The 20,148-nt window shown below is 42.5% G+C and overlaps 1 protein-coding gene across 4 annotated transcripts in view; it reads left to right on the forward strand.

Moving 5' to 3' along the window:
* pde5ab (phosphodiesterase 5A, cGMP-specific, b) overlaps positions 1–20,148 on the forward strand; it is an 86,521-nt gene that overhangs the window by 43,209 nt on the left and 23,164 nt on the right. For all 4 annotated transcript variants that reach the window (XM_072458578.1, XM_072458577.1, XM_072458575.1 and 1 more), the window contains exons 8-11: positions 2,497–2,564; positions 10,352–10,460; positions 10,542–10,620; positions 12,556–12,731. In XM_072458578.1, coding sequence (XP_072314679.1) covers positions 2,497–2,564; positions 10,352–10,460; positions 10,542–10,620; positions 12,556–12,731 — 432 coding nt within the window. The remainder of the gene's footprint in view (positions 1–2,496; positions 2,565–10,351; positions 10,461–10,541; positions 10,621–12,555; positions 12,732–20,148) is intronic.

Consider the following 20,148-nt stretch of genomic DNA (forward strand, 5'->3'; position numbering starts at 1 on the left):
TCCAAAGACATGGTCGTTGTCAGTTGAAATTACTTTAAGACATAAAATAAAAATTGAGACAATCCATAACTAATAATGATGTGGTTCAACATTTGTGGATCAAGAGGATGGATATCTGGATGGTGAATCTTACATAGTCAAAGGCCCCTGACCAGAGTCTGAAATAAGGAGCTTAATTCTAGAGGGAATGCTAAAGGAATATAGTTATAAGCACATAAATCCAACTGATGAAGAAAACACTTGAGTATCTTGCAGTACAAACTGAGGTGTCATTTTAAGGGTTTGGTGATTAGTCTCTATATTTTAGACAGCGATAAATTGTTCCTGCATTCAATTTAAACCTATTACTCTTGACCAGTATTTGACAAAAGATTAATGTTCTTTTTCCATTCTCCTCCGTCGCGTCTCTTGTTATAAAACATTCCTTTCCAATTGAACCCTGTGAATGTCACTCCACTCCCCTTTCATCCTTTTATTACCTGATGGATGTGATATAATCTTATCCTAAAGTTTCATAGTAAAACAAAAGATTACATTTTCCAATACACTGTCCGTCCGGTCCCTAGGCAACTCTTCAAAATGAAAGGGGGAAAAAAAACACTTCTGTGGGCCTTTGGGAAAGAGCTGAAGAGAAAACAAATCCATGTAAGGAGCAGCGGAATGTCGGGATAAACTTTTGGCCAGGCGTGACGGGCGATAGCTCAACATCCTCTTCTTTTTCAGGGCTCACACGCGCTCGCCCTCGCTTAGAAATGGCTTAATTAGAGAAACTGGATCTGTGCGTGGTACGGGGTGAATGGGTGGAGGAGGAATAGAACGTGTAACAAAGAAACGATTTTCTGAATTTGCGCTGAGGAATTTTATAATAATGGTTTCTTTGGGGATTGTATCCGGATTAGGCGGGTCAAGGTTCAGGCCATTTCCAAACACAACCTGCGGTTTTGTTATTGTGGCTGCAGCTGGTGGCTAACATTCTGCACGCGATGAAGGAGCTCTTGTAAGCTATTTCGAAACAGATTAATAATGATTGATGATTGTAAATTTAAGGTAATCAACTTTCAAAGTATTTATCAATTAAATGTGATGTTTTAAGCAGCAATTATGAAATATGAGGGACACAAATAACACATTCAATGCTCCTCCAACGTAATACCATCATTTATTTTAAAGTATTTCATTGTTTAATTTGACATTGTTCAGGCCAAGGCCCCTAAACGAACTAAATTGTGGAGCAAATACCCCAAACTTCTGTTATTTTTGGGGCGTGGGAGGGTGCACTGGCCTGGGTTAACGCGCTTTGTTGATTCAACCAAGTCTTCCCAATTTTGAGATGTTTCCTGGCGAGTTTTGTGCATTTTAAGCACAACTAATTCAAGTCGAGTCACAATTGAGTCTCAATGGAGGGTGTTGACTCAAACAGATCGTTCTGTTGATGTTAAAATTCAGCAGCCGGCGCTAGTGATGGGGAAAGTGAGACCTGGTGAACCAGTGAGGCCTCACAGCACTCACAGCCCAAAGCCTCAGCAAAATGAAGCCTTAAAATACTGCCATCTACAGGGAATTCAATATAATACAAAGAATATAACGTTTATTTTGACCAGTGTGTATGAACTTTTGTTGATTATAACAAGAATATGTATGAAATGGTTTCTGCTCACACAAACCAAAGCCTTGGTCACGTGACTTCCTTGCTTCTAGGCGCGTTGGTGTTTAGCTGTGCCTCGTCCGGATGATCGACGAAAGTTGAAGAGTCCAATGAGAGCGTTAAAAAATACCCAGCAGCCTCGTGCAGACCATTAGGGTTGAACCGGAAACGCCACTGTCGATCGGCAAGTCTTGTTAATTCGAACGTGCCGATCGACCTGCGGTTCATTTTGAGGCTTCATTTTGTGTATATCATATAGTGTATATCCTAAAATAATAAGCTATACAGAACGTTAACATTTTCTTCAGGCTTATCATGGTCACTTATGCCTGTTGCCATGTCGAAGGTCTAAACAAAACATTTAAAAAGTACTTATAGTTGCTTTCTTTTTTTTAGCATGTTGTTCCTGCCAAAGTAGTGCTGGAAAATATGGATAATAATTGGACCTCAAATCAAGATACATTTATTTCGCTGTTGAATTTGTTGAAGCATTTAGCCGTCCCCAAACTGAGCGCTTTACCGGGTAAACATGTAAAACCAATAAAGAATAAATTGTGTTTGGACCCAATTTAAAACTACCATTAAAAATCGCTCTTTTAGATTTTTGCGGCTAATGCAAACTAAAAACACAGCTCACTACGCCCAAAGTGGCCTTCTTAAATGACGTGTTGGACTGGAGGCAGGAAATGTGGGCAGAGAGCAGTTGAATTGTACATGCTGCTTTAGGGCATTACTGCTCATGTGGTAAATGTGTCCAAACCACTCAGCTAGTATCAGATCTTAATACTTCTCACAACAGCTAACCACAAGGCTATTTCTGACATCTAATGCTAACTCATTTTCTTTGACAGAACTCCTTCTCCAGTGTCTTTCACATGGAGTATGAGGAGCTGGTGGATGTCCTGGACGTGCCCAAGAGGTAATGGCAAATGTGACATCATAAATATACATTATTTATTTTTTTGTGGCTCAAAAAATCTTAGCTTTATTTGTATTTTTGTCTCAGTGATGGGACCAGTTTAGTGACTTATTTTTGTGTAGAAATGCAACACAATAAAACTACAGAGCTGGTACAAAGCATTCAAGATCAAACTTCTTAACACATGAACCACTTTGCATATTTGTCCCACTTTTTATTTACACAATAAAATAGGCTACTCACACAAATAACACACTGAAAAAAATATAGTGACACTTATATCTGCCTGGAATGTTCCATATTATGGCATTAAACTTTTACATTACGTTTTGTTTTGCAGGTGTTCTTAGTGGTAAAAAGCCTTTGGAAAAACATGCATTCTTATTGTGAGCAGGGTCGCCTTTCCACAGATCTGACCCGTAACTTGACCTAGTGGCGTCTCCGTAGAGAATTTTGCCAATCTGTGGAACATTCATGGAACAAATACATAGCACACCTTTTACCAAAATAAAATACACATACTACATGAACACATTTAATGACAGTTTAACACAGGCATGTCCAAACTACGGCCCGGGGGCCAAATGCGGCCCTTAGACCAATTTTTGTTGGCCCTCCGGCTTCCTGCTAAGTTGGCCCAAACAACAAATAGAAGTACTTTTACTGTAAAATTGGAAACATTGAAGCATTTTGATGTTATACCAACCTAATAATAATGTTGCAAGTCTCATGAAAGGTGTGGAGGCATCAAAACTATGTCAAATGTAAAACTTCAAATGAATCACTTTTCAAATTTGACATTGTCAGGTTGTTTGTGGCCCTTTGCTCCATATAAGTTTCAAAATGCGGCCCTCAGTGAAAAAGTTTGGACACCCCTGGCTTAACAAATTCAGGATACCACAATCTAATGTCGCCCTCAGAGGCAACCCTTTGATTTTGGGCGTTACAAAAATAAATTGAATTGAATTGATTTGAATTAATCCCCGTCAGACCTTGGCTAGACGGCTCAATATTCTGTCGTTTCTGGGTCAGCCTGGCCTGTTGCATGTGACAGCCCCATTTGTTTGGTCTGGATTCAGACCGACTGTAAAATTCCTTTTAGCTAAAGCAGTGGTGTTTGTCTTGTGTATCGTACGTGTTTATATTCCACTTGGCCTGATTCTGAAAGCGCACTCGGATAGAAACAAGAATAGGCTTTACTTCCGTCAACTATTTCATCCCCGCCTTGTGTCGTTATTTCAAATAGATCCTGTTAAATTGTAAATAGCAAAACCCTCTTGTGTAACGAGTGGGAACCCATTGACTGTGCAGTGTTGAGTCAAAGGGCCCAGCAGGAAGTGTGGCCTCTTTCTCTTGGCCGAGTGCGGACAAACGCGTGCGCTTGTGGGAACGCTCTTTTCAGTCCAAATCTCAAACGTCACTGGATGAAGGTCAGGGCTTTGTCTCGGCTACTCTCCACAGCCTCGCTCACAAACGTCTGCTCTGTTCTGAGAGAATCCGGGGAAAATGGGATTGGATTGTTTGAATGACTTCTGAGCTCGTAGACGTTGGTGTTTTTAAGATCGGGCCTGGCTGCCGCTTAAATGGAAAAGCAAATATGGTCAAGGAAAGCAGGTCTTTAATGTCGTCACTGGCTCGTTGTCAAGCCAAGTTAGACCGATCCTCTAATGGGTGTTTCCCTTGTTGAAATGAACTGAGCGTGTTCCATTTTCTGTCATTATGAGACTCTGTAAGGTCTCGCTAGAATGAAATCCCATCAAAGAATTGTCAAAGCAAGGTAAATACTACGCGTGGCTGTAAGGTTTTCCCTGTTCTAGAGCTGCAAATGTTTAGTTCATCTTTGCTTCTCTAGTTTTCCCCCTGAAAATATTCAACTCAGCAGAGAATTGCCACAAAACATAAATCAACTTGACTTTTGGCTCCTTCTGGCTTCTACATTCAGCAGGAGCCGACATACCAAAACATTCTCCAAATATCCACACTTTTTTTAAAGTGAACATTGATAATACACCAAATACAAAATACCACATACACAACTAATACATAAATTACCCCAAAAGTTACCATCAAACCAAATAAATACTTCTCAAACTAATGTAAAAGTCAAATCACCTCAACGACAATCATCTTCATGGTTGTTATTTTCACCAAATATCCCAAAATAATTTAATAAGTTATCATGTTTTTCTATCCTAAATTCTGTCCCAGTTGCTCTAATAAATGTTCAAATATTACAGATTATTGACTATGTTGTGGTGTCACTTTACAAAAACTTCACCTAATTCGCCTTAATAAAGCATGAACAACGACTTTATAATGATCAAATAGTTTAATAAGAATCATTTAGGCTTAATTTAACTCTAAACTCCTTAAGTGTAGGGGTTATTACTGGTATAGGGTATTCTTTTAATACTTACAAAGCTCAGATCATTCCTACTAAACAATTTGTTCTTGTCATTATGGGGAATTAAGTCTTTGTTCATGCTTTAGTAAATCTAATAAAAGTGCAGTTATTATAAAAATATCGCCCATATTGTAAACTAGACGATCATAATAATCCCGATGGCCGGTGAAACGACGCAGGGACAAATGACTCGGAGGAGCCGCGGAGTCAGGGCCGTACTTCCTGGTGCTTAGCCATCGGTGCATGAGCTTTAATGGGACCAGACAGACTCCCCTCCCCCCTTGTCCCCTCCCCTCGCCTCACCTCCACACCACGCAGGCTCCGTGGCGGCCTGCACTCCCCGGTTGCTACGGCAGCGTCTCAAATTCAATCTTACTCCCAGCGGCTGCAGCACAGGGAGCGTGTGTGCGTGCGATAGGCCGGGGGCAGTAGAGACGCAGAGTTTGGGTTCTTTTCTGTTACACTCCTGAGAGGAATGATCAAATATAATGTTCAAAGAATCTGGCAACCAAAAGTCAGGAGAACAAAATATATAAAACAAATATCATGTTTAAAGTTTGTTTGTCTTTGATACAGATACTTGACCCACTATATTGGTGGACGCAGTAATCAATATTGCAACTAAAAGCGCATTATCGTTTTGTACCGATTTTCTTTTTGACATTTTTTTCATCCCAAAGGTTTTTAGACAGGACAGTTGAAATGGGGAGAGAGAGAATATAAACCTTCGTAAAACCCCCGTTTCCTTAACCACGGCTTTTAACGATACCCAACCCTATTACTGAGGACACAAATATATATCATGTGTACTAAATATAAGAATAAGAAACATTATTTAATTATATGACATCAGAAAAGGCTGTCTTCTTAATGTAATCGAAGCACAATGACAATTTGGAGCTCCTTGTTATTTACAGATTTGGATTAAATGTGGATAACCAATCAAAACAACAGGTTTAAGGCTTAAGTTTACGACACAGCTCGCACTCAAAACCAAAGCAGCTCATCAGACGTTTGCTATGTTTCTAAACTGGAAAATGATTACTAAAACTCTGAATCCGATACTCATTTACAGCTCTTCAGAAAATGGCCTTGTTCTTGGAAATAGTTTGCCCAGGAAGTAAGAACATTCGGTTACGTTTTCTGGCTGACCCCATTGTTCCATTAAAAGCTAACCTGTTTCTGTAAATTGATTCAGATCAACTTCTTTGAAACATCTATGCGTTGTTCTGCCTTTTACAGGGAGATAATCTACTCAGACAAGGCCCTGACGAGCTTTATACAGCCTTTATTGGCTTTATATTTGCTCTAATACCTGTTGTTGGCAGCGAGGGCCAGTCAATAAAGCCTGATAGCAGCTGTAGTTTGTGACTTGTGCGCAGTTTATTGGTGGAGCAGATGGAGCGGTCTGATTGGTGCGGCTCTGTGTGAAAGAGATATAGCAGAGGCTCTCTATGCTCTCAGCAGCCTGACAGTGGAGCCTGTTCAGATGGGAGGCAATACAGAGTCAATACAGTGTGATGAGAAAATCACTTTCAGATGCACAGTTTTTAGGGTTTAGAGAAAGAAAAAAAAAGATTTTCAAAGGGATTTTTTAAATTTTAAACACTTTGGAAAAGTGTCATGATGAAATATTTGAAATTTCAAACTCCATTTCAATTCTAAGCATTAGACCTTATACTCAATACCAATTTTAATACCACAAAATAATTTTAAAAAACTACCTATTTTAAACAAAAGACTGTAATTTTCAGCACAATTGTACTTTCTTACTACTACGATGAAGCTCAAGATCATCCTGAAACTGTCACATTTTGTCCTGTTGTAGTAGTAATAGTAGTTTGGTACATTACCATGCGATTCTGATATGTATCAATGCTAAAACGATACGACAACTCTACAGTGAATATTGCTGTTGTGTCCTTTAGCAAGACACTTCCCCCACCTTGCCTTTGTGTGAATCTGGTGTGATTGATTGGTGATCAGAGTCGGAGAGACAATCGAACACATGTCTGTTAGTTTGGAGTCACTTATCAACGCGAAGTGTGGTGAGTGAATGTAAAGTCCAAATCATCCCTGTTATTATACATTACACGTGATTGCAAATATTTCTAGAATTTAGATGGTGGTGTTTCTTTGTCCAACTCTTCATTATAACTAAGTCTAGTCTTTTTTAAGTACTTCAAGATCAAAGGTGGGTAGTACTCCATTACGTTTACTCTTACTATACTTTTACCCTCAGAGGAATTGCTCTTGCTTTTCATCATTTTATCCCACTTTCCATTTGTAAGTGTGCTTTTAGGTATTTGTTAATTTTATTTATTCTTTTATTGTTTGTGTTTGTATTTTGTACATGACAGCCAATGAAAAAGATGATTTGTGTTTATTACATCCTTATTACATTAACTTCATAGTATAAATCTGATGTTATGTCCAGACACTTGAGCAAGAGTTAGTTCCTGAACTTCTACTACTTTTTGGCTTGCTCTGTTCAACTTTTGTCATCAAACATAAGTTCCAAGCCAACTTTCCTCCATTAGGTCATATAAATGTCCTTAAATACCACTGTAAGTCATGCGTCTTTGTGACACGGCAAAGGTGGGCCCAGAACGTCCAGTGCACCGCGTGACGTTAGCCTCGCCTCGGCCCAAACCACAGGGGGCTTTGCATTGCACATTAAAATGCTACTTTTCAAACCATTTGTCCATTTGAGCCGTGAGCCACGATGTCACAACACGTCGCTCCGGATTTAGCCCCTGATTTTGGCCCCCGCACTCGCAGCCAGTTTAGCGCCGTCACGTATTTAAGGCGAGCTTTTCCTGCGGCCTCATTTAAGTCAATCACGGAGGGAAAGAAACACAAACTGGAGTGTGCCAGAGGAGTCAGAGGAGGCCAACAGATTGTTATAATTATACGCAATTTGTCCAAAGTTTGTGCACGGATGACTGTTCCCAGAGTCTTCATCTCAATTATACATTTTCATAATCACTTTTTGTTTGGATGAGACATTTCTGATAAGGCCTACATTACATAGAACCATGGACAACAACAAAAATCATTATTTTATTATTTTAAATACTATTTTTAATGCTTAAATCTGGGTAATCATACATCATTTGGTAAATAACACCTAACTACACTTATTCCTGCCTTAATAAAACATGATCTAAAACAGTTTATTAAGAATGATTCAGGCTTAGTAACTGTTTGACTAATATTCAAATTAACTAACCTTAATTAAGTAGTGACTAAGCCTGAATCATGCTAATTAACTATATGTTCATTATGAGTTAAGGCTTTGTTCATGCTGTGTTAAAGGACATTAAGGTTTAGTTATTATAAGGTGGTACACATAATTCTGATACATGTACAAAGATATTTTGGGACGTCTTGAATAGGATTAGAGTAAACTACTGAACTACTGAACTTTTTTTGCTGATAAGACTTAGAAATTAGAGTGCAACCTGCTCAAACTGTAGAAAAAAAGTAGTTGAATATGGTGGATAATGAATGGACAGACTCATAATAAGGTCATGATAACTACAATAGGATTTTCATAGTTTAAATCAATCATAATTCACATAGATTGGAATAGCAATGAGCCAGTTAAACCCAGTGGCGTGTGGACAGGGCAGTCAAGGCAAGCAGTGACTGACCAATGCAATCTACAATGACCGTGTGTCGCAACTATATTTAAATTGTTCTAAAATATATCCAAATAAACCCGTTTTCACCTCACTTCTACTTCTGAAGCTTGGCTGTGTCTTTTAGAGGCCTCTTTCATTAACAAACTGGTACCTGTCCGATAAATATGATTCCTCCTGAGACTTCCTTCTGCAGTAGAATGTTGTGGTCGACGGTGTCAAACGCTGAGGTCCAACAGAACAGAAACAAATTATCTGTGACTTCAACTACTGCAGTTTCTGTGCAGTGGTTGGCTCTGGAAAACTTCAAATACGTTATTGAGATGATAACTTTAGATAATAATGAGTCTATAAAATTGTCATTGTCACTGATATGCAGCCACCAAAGACACAAAGAAATATCAAAATAAATAATTCACTCTAATGAAATGCTATAAATCAGTCTTTTATCAACTGAACCCACGGTTATATAACAGAATACTTTTGAACTTAGCTAAGTAAATGAAGTACTCATTACATATTTCCATGATCGTGTACATGAAAGTGAACTGAATACTGCTTGTCCTAGTCTGATCCTGGGTCAGTACTGGATCGGCAATTTTGCAGAGGATTTTTTGCTGCAATAGATCTAGTGTCGTGGATATTTTGTGCAACGACAAATACTGTTAAAAGTGGTGACACATCGTGCACTTATCCAACCCATAAGCCATGGCCCCCGGAATTCTTTTATTAAATAGCCCTGTTTTAAACCATGAATGAAATATTTAACCTGACGGTGAGTACTGAGATCACATAGTGTGTTTAAAACTGCTTTACGCCTGTATATTCATTAAAAAAATGTCAATACCTTCATGTTTAGACGATTTAGATGATTTACAGTTGAGTTTAAGTTTAGTGCAGTGCCTCCCCAAACATAAATGCTCCTAAATCCACTGGTGTTCACTTTCACTCAGTTATGTTTGTGTGTCCATTTTCCACCGTTTGTCACGCACTATTGGAGCTGACGTTGCGGTGGGAGTCGGCTCGGGGGCAGAGGGGGGCAGAAGGGGGGCTCAGGTGCAGCGACAGGAGACAGTGTTCCACTAACAAGCGACATAAGCCGTGACTTTGCGCTCGCTGTCTGTTCGGGTGGAAGTGATGCCTTCAGCTTCTGGCACGGCAGAGATGGAACATTGAACGAGACACCAGGATGGATTCTCTCATGTGACAACCACAAACCAATTCTGCAGTGATTTTTCAGCTGTGCCTTAAAGAAATGGTGGATAGTTTTTGCAGCAATGTGGGAAAAAATGTGGTGGAGGATTTTAAAATAAAGGCTGCACCCCTTAATTACAGAATACAAATGAATACAGAAAGGTGTCGCACAAATCAGAACCAGAAACTCAATCGGAAACAACAGCTTTTATCCCTTTTCTTTGATTTTGTGATATGAGAATGTGTTTGCGTCATTTGCAACAATAATCTTCATAATAACAGACTGAAATCGGCACATAAACACTTCCTACTCTTCCCAAACCTGGTTATATGGCCAATCAAATTCAGCCTTTTCTTTCACATTTTGAATAAGATTTTGTTCTTTATTCCCATTGGATTGTTTTACGAAGAATTCACCATTTACAAATGACACTGCACATTTATTATTGACCGAACAAAGGTTGATTACTCACCACAAACAAGCGCTCAAGCGTCTAAATGACCCCAGTGTTGTTTTGTGACTGTGTGTTCTCACGTTGTTATAGGGACTGTGACGTGAACCAGATAAACTACATGTACGCTCAGTGCTGCAAAAACACCACGCAGCCGCTCAACATCAGCGACGTGACCAAGGACCAGCGCTTCCCCTGGACCGTTAGTACTTTATTAGTATTATCTATGCGAGTCTATGCTTTTCTTTCCTAAAGCCATTCATTGTTCCCTTTCCTCCAACAGAGTGAAAACCCTGACCACAGCCGGATCAAGAGTCTGCTCTGCACGCCCATTTGGAACGGCAAAAAGGATAAAATGATAGGTAATTGTGGTAATAATAATAATACAGTTTCTTTAACAGCGCGCTCCACTTATGGACACAAAAGGGCACTTTACAAAGGATTAAAACTAATACAAACGGTAACAGCATAAAAACAGAATTATGAAAAAAATTGCATACATGTATGGATGAATACAAGTGGAATCTGAACAATATGCTGGATAATGGTGTTGCTGGGAGTTAAATTATACTAAGCAGTGTGAAATGGGGGTGAAGAATGGGCAGTGACATTCAGGACTTTTCTTAATCGTTCGTAGGCAGATGGAGAAGGTGCTGAAATGCCACTGTATGCTACGTACATAATGTTACATTAATATGGTGCACTAGATTAGAACTGGTCATTATTAATCGGTTGATTTGAATAGTTGGAAGGCAATGTTTTAATTCTCGCTTTTTCAATTAATTTAGTTTTGTTTTCACTTTTACTAAAGAACTGCCAGAGTTATCTCATTCACTCACCATATAGTGATTCCAGTCTTTCTATTGCCCAACTTACCATAACCTTGAGGGTATTCATGAATTACACTTCATTTATACAAGAAAAAATCAAGACAAATATTAGACTCAGACTTGAAAAACTTGAAAACATGTTTTTCAGCAGGTTCTGCAGCAAAAACAAAAAACCTTTCACATCAAGAGTAGACGACACATTCAAATGTAGCCTTCAGCCAGGAAAAGTCTGAATGTCTTTTTTAAATGGACATCTGACCTGCTTGTCCTCAAATAGAAGAGGACATCGTTCCACGGCCTGGATCGGTGTGGAAGAAAGATCTCTGTCCAAACGTGTTCCTAAAGCACCAGGAGTAGCATGATGGAATATCCCACAGCGCAGGAAACTTTCATACTCGCTATTATTATGAAGGGTTTATGAATGAGCCCGACACTCTATCCATCACTGTGATTACCATCTGCATAATGATCTGATAGCAGCCACTTGGAGGAGCTTAATGGTCATAGATTTCCCTTCAAGCAAACCAGGCCCTCACCGCCTCCTGCTGAAACTGAATAATGTGTGTGATGAACCAGCTTCATTTATTACGAGGCTTTTTTAATACAGCCCCAGCAAACTTTCATTACATCTCAGTGCCTTTCTGAAACGCTGGGACCATCCGGGAATTCATAGATAAATATCACAGTAACACGTATCTAGTTTATATTGTTGAGACTTGAGACTTAACCCACCATTTTTGTTCAAAGAAGCCCACAAAAATGGCCTCTTTAACACCTTTTTCGAACATAATTTGTTTTTTAGGACAGAACTAATCTCGTTAAGGGCAGTATAAATTCTCAGCTTCTCAGTTCAGTGCCTTTTAGATTGAAAATGAATTGTCAGTTGAATAAGCAGTGTCCAGATGACTTCCTTTGAAACATTTCCTAACACAGACAATTCCTGGACGACTCATTGCCCAGCACTAAAAAAAATTGTGAGTTTTTTTTTTTTTTTTTTACTATTTTATTTTTCATCAGAACATAAAACATACACAAACTCAACAACACTTATTCCACCAGAAAAAAGAAAAAACAACAACAAAAAACAAAAACAGACAAAAACAAAACAAATGATACAGGGAAAAAAAATTAAATTAATAAATAATAATGTTTATAATAAATTAAAAAACTCAAGTGGCGTCAGAAAAAAGGGGGAAAGAATAAATAAATAAAATGACATTTTTTGTGACTTTTTCATGTTAAACTACAGTAAAATGTGCAAAGGATCATGGTTTATGTAGTGAACACAACAATGCACTCAGACACAAGAGCTTGCTGTTAAATAACTGCATATTGTTGTCTTTTAAAACATAATTTTGCCAATATGTGACAGTCCTATTGTTGGCAGGGTATTTTGTATTTTGCTGTGTTGGTTTTGTGAACATACTTAAATGCTGCTAAGTCTTATGCCCATTTGTCTCCACGTAGGCGTGTGTCAGCTGGTGAACAAGATGGACGAAGCCTCGGGAAGCGTGAGGGCGTTCAACAGAAACGACGAGCAGTTCTTGGAAGCTTTCGCCATCTTCTGCGGCCTGGGCATCCAGAACACACAGATGTACGAGACGGTGGAGCGCGCCATGGCCAAGCAGGAGGTCACTCTGGAGGTCAGCGTTTATAGCGAAGGAAGTGCATTTGTTATTCTCCCAAAAGGTGAACTCGGTGTGTTAGACGATGCGAGTGGAAATGAATTAAGGATTTGCTGTTGTTTAGTCACGAGGCCTATACAAATCATTCTCACATTTGAACCTGGCAGTTATTAATTATTCCAGTGTCAGTCATTCTAAAGCCTGGCATCATTCCAAACGTTGCCATGGCAGAGTTAGCGTTAGCCTCCGAACATCGCAATCTAGGAAAATGAAACATGAAAATTAGCATAGACACAAGCGGGAAAGCGAATGACCACGTAATTAACATTTCATAAATCTAACATTATTCTGGAACTTACCACACCAAAAACATAGTGGGCAAGAATTTGAATTTAGTCATCAAACTACAAATCCGAGATATGAGTGTGAAGTTTTAGAAGTTAGATAACTCTTAACTCTTGTTATTACTAAGCAAAAAACATTTGTCTACAAAAGACAAAATTACCGTTTTTCACTTGCTGCATCATTAAACGAATGGGATAGAATGTTCACATGAGTAGCAGGCTGCGTGTGCAAATATTCTACGCACGTCACTCCTGTAGAGGGCTATTGTTGTAGCCTCATTCATACTGACAAGCTAATAAGCATAACTGTGCAGCTGTCTTTAGAAAATGCCAGTTGTGGTTTTGGGTGATGTTTTAGTGCCTGTTTTCCATCCTAGTCTTTTTTGCTTGGGATGAGTCCATTAGCGCCGCTCCAGTGTTTACCTAACTACTACAGTCTGTGCAGTGTGTGTGTGCTGTTAGTGCAGTGTGTGCTGTTAGTGCAGTGTGTGCTGTTAGTGCAGTGTGTGCTGTTAGTGCAGTGTGTGCTGTTAGTGCAGTGTGTGCTGTTAGTGCAGTGTGTGCTGTTAGTGCAGTGTGTGCTGTTAGTGCAGTGTGTGCTGTTAGTGCAGTGTGTGTGCTGTTAGTGCAGTGTGTGTGCTGTTAGTGCAGTGTGTGTGCTGTTAGTGCAGTGTGTGCTGTTAGTGCAGTGTGTGCTGTTAGTGCAGTGTGTGCTGTTAGTGCAGTGTGTGCTGTTAGTGCAGTGTGTGCTGTTAGTGCAGTGTGTGTGCTGTTAGTGCAGTGTGTGTGCTGTTAGTGCAGTGTGTGTGCTGTTAGTGCCGTGTGTGTGCTGTTAGTGCAGTGTGTGCTGTTAGTGCAGTGTGTGCTGTTAGTGCAGTGTGTGCTGTTAGTGCAGTGTGTGTGCTGTTAGTGCAGTGTGTGTGCTGTTAGTGCAGTGTGTGTGCTGTTAGTGCAGTGTGTGTGCTGTTAGTGCAGTGTGTGTGCTGTTAGTGCAGTGTGTGTGCTGTTAGTGCAGTGTGTGCTGTTAGTGCAGTGTGAGTGCTGTTAGTGCAGTGTGTGTGCTGTTAGTGCAGTGTGTGTGCTGTTAGTGCAGTGTGTGCTGTTAGTGCAGTGTGTGTGCTGTTAGTGCAGTGTGAGTGCTGTTAGTGCAGTGTGTGTGCTGTTAGTGCAGTGTGTGTGCTGTTAGTGCAGTGTGTGTGCTGTTAGTGCAGTGTGTGTGCTGTTAGTGCAGTGTGTGTGCTGTTAGTGCAGTGTGTGCTGTTAGTGCAGTGTGAGTGCTGTTAGTGCAGTGTGTGTGCTGTTAGTGCAGTGTGTGTGCTGTTAGTGCAGTGTGTGTGCTGTTAGTGCAGTGTGTGTGCTGTTAGTGCAGTGTGTGCTGTTAGTGCAGTGTGAGTGCTGTTAGTGCAGTGTGTGTGCTGTTAGTGCAGTGTGTGTGCTGTTAGTGCAGTGTGTGTGCTGTTAGTGCAGTGTGTGTGCTGTTAGTGCAGTGTGTGTGCTGTTAGTGCAGTGTGTGTGCTGTTAGTGCAGTGTGTGCTGTTAGTGCAGTTAGTGCAGTGTGTGTGTGCTGTCTGTGCAGTGTGTGTGCTGTTAGTGCAGTGTGTGTGTGCTGTTAGTGCAGTGTGTGTGCTGTTAGTGCAGTGTGTGTGCTGTTAGTGCAGTGTGTGCTGTTAGTGCAGTTAGTGCAGTGTGTGTGTGCTGTCTGTGCAGTGTGTGTGCTGTTAGTGCAGTGTGTGTGTGCTGTCTGTGCAGTGTGTGTGCTGTTAGTGCAGTGTGTGCTGTTAGTGCAGTGTGTGTGCTGTTAGTGCAGTGTGTGCTGTTAGTGCAGTGTGTGCTGTTAGTGCAGTGTGTGCTGTTAGTGTAGTGTGTGCTGTTAGTGCAGTGTGTGCTGTTAGTGCAGTGTGTGCTGTTAGTGCAGTGTGTGTGCTGTTAGTGCAGTGTGTGTGCTGTTAGTGCAGTGTGTGCTGTTAGTGCAGTGTGTGCTGTTAGTGCAGTGTGTGCTGTTAGTGCAGTGTGTGCTGTTAGTGCAGTGTGTGCTGTTAGTGCAGTGTGTGTGCTGTTAGTGCAGTGTGTGTGCTGTTAGTGCAGTGTGTGTGCTGTTAGTGCCGTGTGTGTGCTGTTAGTGCAGTGTGTGCTGTTAGTGCAGTGTGTGCTGTTAGTGCAGTGTGTGCTGTTAGTGCAGTGTGTGTGCTGTTAGTGCAGTGTGTGTGCTGTTAGTGCAGTGTGTGTGCTGTTAGTGCAGTGTGTGTGCTGTTAGTGCAGTGTGTGTGCTGTTAGTGCAGTGTGTGTGCTGTTAGTGCAGTGTGTGTGCTGTTAGTGCAGTGTGTGCTGTTAGTGCAGTGTGAGTGCTGTTAGTGCAGTGTGTGTGCTGTTAGTGCAGTGTGTGTGCTGTTAGTGCAGTGTGTGCTGTTAGTGCAGTGTGTGTGCTGTTAGTGCAGTGTGAGTGCTGTTAGTGCAGTGTGTGTGCTGTTAGTGCAGTGTGTGTGCTGTTAGTGCAGTGTGTGTGCTGTTAGTGCAGTGTGTGTGCTGTTAGTGCAGTGTGTGTGCTGTTAGTGCAGTGTGTGTGCTGTTAGTGCAGTGTGTGCTGTTAGTGCAGTGTGAGTGCTGTTAGTGCAGTGTGTGTGCTGTTAGTGCAGTGTGTGTGCTGTTAGTGCAGTGTGTGTGCTGTTAGTGCAGTGTGTGTGCTGTTAGTGCAGTGTGTGCTGTTAGTGCAGTGTGAGTGCTGTTAGTGCAGTGTGTGTGCTGTTAGTGCAGTGTGTGTGCTGTTAGTGCAGTGTGTGTGCTGTTAGTGCAGTGTGTGTGCTGTTAGTGCAGTGTGTGTGCTGTTAGTGCAGTGTGTGTGCTGTTAGTGCAGTGTGTGCTGTTAGTGCAGTTAGTGCAGTGTGTGTGTGCTGTCTGTGCAGTGTGTGTGCTGTTAGTGCAGTGTGTGTGCTGTTAGTGCAGTGTGTGTGCTGTTAGTGCAGTGTGTGTGCTGTTAGTGCAGTGTGTGCTGTTAGTGCAGTGTGTGCTGTTAGTGCAGTGTGTGCTGTTAGTGCAGTGTGTGTGCTGTTAGTGCAGTGTGTGTGCTGTTAGTGCAGTGTGTGTGCTGTTAGTGCAGTGTGTGTGCTGTTAGTGCAGTGTGTGTGCTGTTAGTGCAGTGTGTGTGCTGTTAGTGCAGTGTGTGTGCTGTTAGTGCAGTGTGTGCTGTTAGTGCAGTGTGAGTGCTGTTAGTGCAGTGTGTGTGCTGTTAGTGCAGTGTGTGTGCTGTTAGTGCAGTGTGTGCTGTTAGTGCAGTGTGTGTGCTGTTAGTGCAGTGTGTGTGCTGTTAGTGCAGTGTGTGCTGTTAGTGCAGTGTGTGTGCTGTTAGTGCAGTGTGAGTGCTGTTAGTGCAGTGTGTGTGCTGTTAGTGCAGTGTGTGTGCTGTTAGTGCCGTGTGTGTGCTGTTAGTGCAGTGTGTGTGCTGTTAGTGCAGTGTGTGCTGTTAGTGCAGTGTGTGTGCTGTTAGTGCAGTGTGTGTGCTGTTAGTGCAGTGTGTGTGCTGTTAGTGCAGTGTGTGCTGTTAGTGCAGTGTGAGTGCTGTTAGTGCAGTGTGTGTGCTGTTAGTGCAGTGTGTGTGCTGTTAGTGCAGTGTGTGCTGTTAGTGCAGTGTGTGTGCTGTTAGTGCAGTGTGTGTGCTGTTAGTGCAGTGTGTGTGCTGTTAGTGCAGTGTGTGCTGTTAGTGCAGTGTGAGTGCTGTTAGTGCAGTGTGTGTGCTGTTAGTGCAGTGTGTGTGCTGTTAGTGCAGTGTGTGTGCTGTTAGTGCAGTGTGTGCTGTTAGTGCAGTGTGTGTGCTGTTAGTGCAGTGTGAGTGCTGTTAGTGCAGTGTGTGTGCTGTTAGTGCAGTGTGTGTGCTGTTAGTGCAGTGTGTGTGCTGTTAGTGCAGTGTGTGTGCTGTTAGTGCAGTGTGTGTGCTGTTAGTGCAGTGTGTGCTGTTAGTGCAGTGTGAGTGCTGTTAGTGCAGTGTGTGTGCTGTTAGTGCAGTGTGTGTGCTGTTAGTGCAGTGTGTGTGCTGTTAGTGCAGTGTGTGTGCTGTTAGTGCAGTGTGTGCTGTTAGTGCAGTGTGAGTGCTGTTAGTGCAGTGTGTGTGCTGTTAGTGCAGTGTGTGTGCTGTTAGTGCAGTGTGTGTGCTGTTAGTGCAGTGTGTGTGCTGTTAGTGCAGTGTGTGTGCTGTTAGTGCAGTGTGTGTGCTGTTAGTGCAGTGTGTGCTGTTAGTGCAGTTAGTGCAGTGTGTGTGTGCTGTCTGTGCAGTGTGTGTGCTGTTAGTGCAGTGTGTGTGTGCTGTTAGTGCAGTGTGTGTGCTGTTAGTGCAGTGTGTGTGCTGTTAGTGCAGTGTGTGCTGTTAGTGCAGTTAGTGCAGTGTGTGTGTGCTGTCTGTGCAGTGTGTGTGCTGTTAGTGCAGTGTGTGTGTGCTGTCTGTGCAGTGTGTGTGCTGTTAGTGCAGTGTGTGCTGTTAGTGCAGTGTGTGTGCTGTTAGTGCAGTGTGTGCTGTTAGTGCAGTGTGTGCTGTTAGTGTAGTGTGTGCTGTTAGTGCAGTGTGTGCTGTTAGTGCAGTGTGTGCTGTTAGTGCAGTGTGTGTGCTGTTAGTGCAGTGTGTGTGCTGTTAGTGCAGTGTGTGCTGTTAGTGCAGTGTGTGCTGTTAGTGCAGTGTGTGCTGTTAGTGCAGTGTGTGCTGTTAGTGCAGTGTGTGCTGTTAGTGCAGTGTGTGTGCTGTTAGTGCAGTGTGTGTGCTGTTAGTGCAGTGTGTGTGCTGTTAGTGCCGTGTGTGTGCTGTTAGTGCAGTGTGTGCTGTTAGTGCAGTGTGTGCTGTTAGTGCAGTGTGTGCTGTTAGTGCAGTGTGTGTGCTGTTAGTGCAGTGTGTGTGCTGTTAGTGCAGTGTGTGTGCTGTTAGTGCAGTGTGTGTGCTGTTAGTGCAGTGTGTGTGCTGTTAGTGCAGTGTGTGTGCTGTTAGTGCAGTGTGTGTGCTGTTAGTGCAGTGTGTGCTGTTAGTGCAGTGTGAGTGCTGTTAGTGCAGTGTGTGTGCTGTTAGTGCAGTGTGTGTGCTGTTAGTGCAGTGTGTGCTGTTAGTGCAGTGTGTGTGCTGTTAGTGCAGTGTGAGTGCTGTTAGTGCAGTGTGTGTGCTGTTAGTGCAGTGTGTGTGCTGTTAGTGCAGTGTGTGTGCTGTTAGTGCAGTGTGTGTGCTGTTAGTGCAGTGTGTGTGCTGTTAGTGCAGTGTGTGTGCTGTTAGTGCAGTGTGTGCTGTTAGTGCAGTGTGAGTGCTGTTAGTGCAGTGTGTGTGCTGTTAGTGCAGTGTGTGTGCTGTTAGTGCAGTGTGTGTGCTGTTAGTGCAGTGTGTGTGCTGTTAGTGCAGTGTGTGCTGTTAGTGCAGTGTGAGTGCTGTTAGTGCAGTGTGTGTGCTGTTAGTGCAGTGTGTGTGCTGTTAGTGCAGTGTGTGTGCTGTTAGTGCAGTGTGTGTGCTGTTAGTGCAGTGTGTGTGCTGTTAGTGCAGTGTGTGTGCTGTTAGTGCAGTGTGTGCTGTTAGTGCAGTTAGTGCAGTGTGTGTGTGCTGTCTGTGCAGTGTGTGTGCTGTTAGTGCAGTGTGTGTGTGCTGTTAGTGCAGTGTGTGTGCTGTTAGTGCAGTGTGTGTGCTGTTAGTGCAGTGTGTGCTGTTAGTGCAGTTAGTGCAGTGTGTGTGTGCTGTCTGTGCAGTGTGTGTGCTGTTAGTGCAGTGTGTGTGTGCTGTCTGTGCAGTGTGTGTGCTGTTAGTGCAGTGTGTGCTGTTAGTGCAGTGTGTGTGCTGTCTGTGCAGTGTGTGTGCTGTTAGTGCAGTGTGTGCTGTTAGTGCAGTGTGTGTGCTGTCTGTGCAGTGTGTGTGCTGTTAGTGCAGTGTGGGTGTGCTGTTAGTGCAGTGTGTGCTGTTAGTGCAGTGTGTGTGCTGTTAGTGCAGTGTGTGCTGTTAGTGCAGTGTGTGTGCTGTTAGTGCAGTGTGTGTGCTGTTAGTGCAGTGTGTGTGCTGTTAGTGCAGTGTGTGTGCTGTTAGTGCAGTGTGTGCTGTTAGTGCAGTGTGTGTGCTGTTAGTGCAGTGTGTGCTGTTAGTGCAGTGTGTGCTGTTAGTGCAGTGTGTGCTGTTAGTGCAGTGTGTGTGCTGTTAGTGCAGTGTGTGCTGTTAGTGCAGTGTGTGCTGTTAGTGCAGTGTGTGTGCTGTTAGTGCAGTGTGTGCTGTTAGTGCAGTGTGTGTGCTGTTAGTGCAGTGTGTGTGCTGTTAGTGCCGTGTGTGTGTTGTTAGTGCAGTGTGTGTGCTGTTAGTGCCGTGTGTGTGCTGTTAGTGCCGTGTGTGTGCTGTTAGTGCAGTGTGTGTGCTGTTAGTGCAGTGTGTGCTGTTAGTGCAGTGTGTGTGCTGTTAGTGCCGTGTGTGTGCTGTTAGTGCAGTGTGTGCTGTTAGTGCAGTGTGTGCTGTTAGTGCAGTGTGTGTGCTGTTAGTGCAGTGTGTGTGCTGTTAGTGCCGTGTGTGTGCTGTTAGTGCAGTGTGTGTGCTGTTAGTGCAGTGTGTGTGCTGTTAGTGCCGTGTGTGTGCTGTTAGTGCCGTGTGTGTGCTGTTAGTGCAGTGTGTGTGCTGTTAGTGCAGTGTGTGTGCTGTTAGTGCCGTGTGTGTGCTGTTAGTGCAGTGTGTGTGCTGTTAGTGCAGTGTGTGTGCTGTTAGTGCCGTGTGTGTGCTGTTAGTGCCGTGTGTGTGCTGTTAGTGCAGTGTGTGGTCCCACTGCAGCTGCTGTTTGCCCTGTGCAAAACATCTGACCTGCAAATGGCAGGAACTATTCAACAAGACCTGAACACTTTCTCTGACATATTACCTGACTGCAGATGGGGTGGTTATTGCAAAAAATCGAATTATTTTATTACATACTTTGTTTAAGGCAAATTAAGGTGTAGTGATTATTAAGTGGTGCCAAAAATGTTTATAGATAATTAATTTCACTTGATACACTAGATATTTGGCCCAGGTCACCCTTGCAAACAATGTCTAAATTTCAATAGGTTTTTACCTGGTTAAATAAAGCTTAATTAATAAATACAGTGACAGTAATTTAGTTAGTGGTCATTTC

Source organism: Eucyclogobius newberryi, unplaced genomic scaffold (genome assembly GCF_026437365.1).
Source record: "Eucyclogobius newberryi isolate DKJ021-1_F unplaced genomic scaffold, fEucNew1.0.hap1 SCAF_22, whole genome shotgun sequence".
Taxonomy (NCBI): domain Eukaryota; kingdom Metazoa; phylum Chordata; class Actinopteri; order Gobiiformes; family Gobiidae; genus Eucyclogobius; species Eucyclogobius newberryi.